At 40.4% G+C, this 3,727-nt stretch overlaps 1 protein-coding gene across 1 annotated transcript in view; it reads left to right on the top strand.

Annotated features, from left to right (window-relative positions):
* syt3 (synaptotagmin III) overlaps positions 1 to 3,727 on the top strand; it is a gene marked incomplete in the record, with an annotated part of 60,380 nt that overhangs the window by 28,758 nt on the left and 27,895 nt on the right. The window contains 3 exon segments of the mRNA XM_014010257.1: positions 671 to 773; positions 1,140 to 1,316; positions 3,289 to 3,301. Of these exon segments, the coding sequence (XP_013865711.1) occupies positions 671 to 773; positions 1,140 to 1,316; positions 3,289 to 3,301 (293 nt within the window).

Below are 3,727 nucleotides of genomic sequence, written 5' to 3'. Positions count from 1 at the left end.
GAAATGGTTAGTTAACCTTAATAACATCGTTAATTACGGATGATTCATACTTAACAAGATATATAAAAGCACCATTATCAATGCTTTACACAAAAAGACTAATTACTTCCAAAATTCATTGTTTATTTAAGCTTAATAACTCATGAATTAACTATTTTATTTACTGTGTACTTGTATGTAAATGCTCATTAATTTATTACTAAATAAGTGTGAAGCATCATTAATTAATGATGTTATTAAGGTTAACTAACCATTTATTAAGGATTAATTAAGGCTAAATAAGGTGGAGTTATTATAAAGTTATTAATATTTTTTAAACCTTTCAAACTAAACCTTAAAGGGATAGTCTGGTCATTTTTGAAACAAACCTGGTCGATTAGATGAGAAGTGTTGATGTCAGGTCAGGGAGACGAATGAAACCAGATTTTGGTTCCACTTCTTTATTCTGGAGTCGTGCTTCTGCTGAAAGTCTGCAGAGTGTTTTTCATTATTTACCGTCAGCTGGCTGTCCTTGCTGCAGCTCTGTGTGGGTTTGTGATGYTCCGAATTTTTGTTTCTCATCGTTTTCTGTAAATATGTGTCAAATTTCAACCATAAAATCAGTGGAATCAATGAAATGTTTGAAGTGAAACAGTAGCTGAAAGAAGTGGGATTGTTTTTGTGTTTGCAGGAACTCTGAAGTTGAGTCAGACGTCTCCAGATGTCCCGAACTCGGAGGGGGGAGCCCCCAAAGACCTGCCCAACGCTCACTCTCAGCAGCAGGTCACCCCTCGGTCAGTGCCGAGTCTCCGTGCTCGTCTTCATCAATTCATGCTGTATTTGTCTGCAAACTGCTGAAGGTCCATTATTCAGCATGCAACACTTTTAGTTGTATGCAGTAATTGATTAATTTTAGGTGCAATATCAGGTTTAAATCAGAATTGCGCTTTAAAACATTTAAAATAGCTACAGCCTACATTTAGTAAGTAGTTCTGACACCAGCAGGTATTCAAAAATGTCAAAAACATGGCAAATAAAATCTAAACTAAACAGATTTATCTGCCAAAGTGTCTCTTAGCTGCTGAGTCACACTGTTGTGTAGTGTTACGTGTGATTGTGTGTGTGTTACTCACCCTCTGTGCTGTTCTGTGCACGCTCAGGCCCAAACCCATGACTCACCAGCTCTCCAGCCCTGATTTCCACGGCGAGGAGAAGGAGCAGGTCACCTGCATCGGGCAGATCAAGCCCGAGCTCTACAGGCCCAAAGGCGATCAGGGCGAAGGCAAGCAGGGCGACACCTGCGGCAAGATCTGCTTCCTGCTGCGCTACGCCTTCAAGTAAGCTACCGAGCGGCCCGTCGCTGTGCCCGAGCTTTTCATGCCCATGAATTATTTAAGGTAAAACGTCTGTTTTTATCACCACGTCAGACTTAACTGCTGACTGACCTGCTGATTTGGAAAGTTGATTTTCTAAAACCTAAATTTTGTACATTTCTGACCTCACAAAAGATTATTCCACCACAATGGTTTGTGTGTCTGCAGGATTCATTTTAAAGGAAATATGCAAAAACACTTTTTAGTTGTTAAATACATTTTGTTGTGTAATCGGAGACTATAGGGGGCAGATAATTTAGTTTCTCATGCTGCGTCTAATTTCTTTAGTTTTCTCTATTTTCTATGATGTTTTCTAAACTATTATATTACAGAATTTATAACAGAACTGCTAAATAAGGTCGGGACTTAGCTACAATCTGGTGGTCTTCATTCTCCTCTGGTTCTGGGTCAGACTCTGGTTCTGGATCAGACTCTGGCTCCAACATGTAAGGCTGGATGGACAAGTCTTCTCTTGTTGACGTCTTTTAATTCATTTGTAAATAAAAGGTTTCTGTGCAGCTAAATAGTCGTAAACCTCTCTATCAACCTGGAATGGACCGGTCTGGAAGCTGGAGGGGTGGGGTGGGGTTGAAGCACCTTGTTTRGATTTAAAGAGACAGCCTCAAAACGAGTTGAGACACGCCCCAGAAAAGGGGCGGAGCTTGTTGAGCTACAGTAAGGAGGAATTCAAAGCGTTGCAGTTCCACTTTATAAAGACCCCAACAGAAAGATTTAAATGTTGAAAAGAAGGATTTCGAAGCGTCACGTCTCCTTTAAACATTTCAACAGTCAAACACTTGATAAACTTGATTTACTGTGAGTTTTGTGAAAAGGAAGGTGAGCAGGTTCTGATTTCTTAAGTTTTATCAAAGCAAAGAGCAGAAAGTTGGGGATTTTCTTTAAATGCAAAACTTGTGTTTGTGTTTGTTCAACAAAAAGACAAAATAGAAAAACTTCCAACAGGTTTTTACACTGTAAAAAATGTCCATCTAACCCAATTTTTCAATCTTATATCAGCCAAAAAGTATTTTTGATTCTGTTTTGAGACTGATAACAGAATGTAACTGTCTTACTGCACTGGCAGATTATTTCCCCTAATTTAAGAAGATTCAGATTATAATCCAGTATTTTTTTAAACTTATTTTCATATGGCTACTACTTATTGCAGTGTAACAAATCTGAAGTTAGCGGGCATCATGATATCTAAGGGCTGCTTTAGCTGCGTTTGTTTCTGATAATAATGAATTCGACCGAGTGTCACATCAGAGTTTTAGGTCATCTTATGATGAAAAACAAGTTGTTGACATTAAACAAACTAAGCATGTGTTGTGAACAACTCTCAGCTACTACCACGTCACATTTTAGCTCAGTACATGTACAATTATCTGATTGTTTTCTGTTGGTTAATGTTGATTTGTTGTGACAAAAACATTTTTTTTTACTTTGAGTTCAACAGTTGGTGATGAATGTTTGTGAGGAAGGATTGATGGTTGGAAGTCTCTCTGCAGCCGGTTGTGTCTCAGCAGGCGGTGCTTTATCCTCACCCGCTCTGACACCAAGAAACACTGCAAACGGCTGAAAGTGCTGATGGTCAGAAAATATAAAGGCAGCGACCGCTCCAGTCGTGAATTATATATGATGAGCCCCCTTTTAACAGCAACGCCGTCAACGCCTAATAACACCAGACGTTGTCGGAGTCGAATTACAGCTTCAGAGAATTAAACTGCGGAGCGTGACGCCGAAGCTATCGTTTCCTGGTTTAAAAAGTCACCAGATAATTCACCGTTAGTCACACGTAGAGGAGGAGGAAGCGGACACGTGCAGCAGAGCCGGTGTGGGCATCTGTGTAAAAAAACAGTTGAGGTGCGTTCGCGCCGGCGCTGTAATGAGATGGCTATGTTAATGTGTGACACCCCGCTGTTTGGTGTGTTAACAGTCAGACCAACAATGTCAGTCTCACTAAGGTCTTCTGGGGGAAAACGACGTTTCTATTGACAATCCCATTAAAAGCTGACACATTTCCACCGCGGGAATAACAGCTACCTTTCAGCGTCGTCTGCCAGGAATAAGGTGGTGAGATTTGTTTGAGCTGCGTTCGGGGTGGGGGGTGGGGGGGTTCCCCTCAGCTTGCCTCTGGGATCCAGTCAAACCGCTGGATTTGCTTCAGACTCGTGTATTTTTTTGTAACACAGGAGAGGAGAAACTGTGCATCCGTTTTGTTTTATCAAAGACTTGGACTGAGGTGAATAACCAGAGAATAATAAATAAAAGCTAAAAGAAACAAAATGCTAGCTAAAATCTCTAATTAAAAGGAACCAGATACAGCATAGTGGAAGCTGCACCAATGCACCAGAACTCACCAGAACAGATTTATT

The sequence above is a fragment of the Austrofundulus limnaeus genome, unplaced genomic scaffold (assembly GCF_001266775.1).
Source record: "Austrofundulus limnaeus strain Quisiro unplaced genomic scaffold, Austrofundulus_limnaeus-1.0 Scaffold67, whole genome shotgun sequence".
Lineage (NCBI taxonomy): Eukaryota > Metazoa > Chordata > Actinopteri > Cyprinodontiformes > Rivulidae > Austrofundulus > Austrofundulus limnaeus.
Note: the sequence above shows the minus strand (reverse complement) of the source record. Positions and strands in the feature narration are given on the sequence as shown.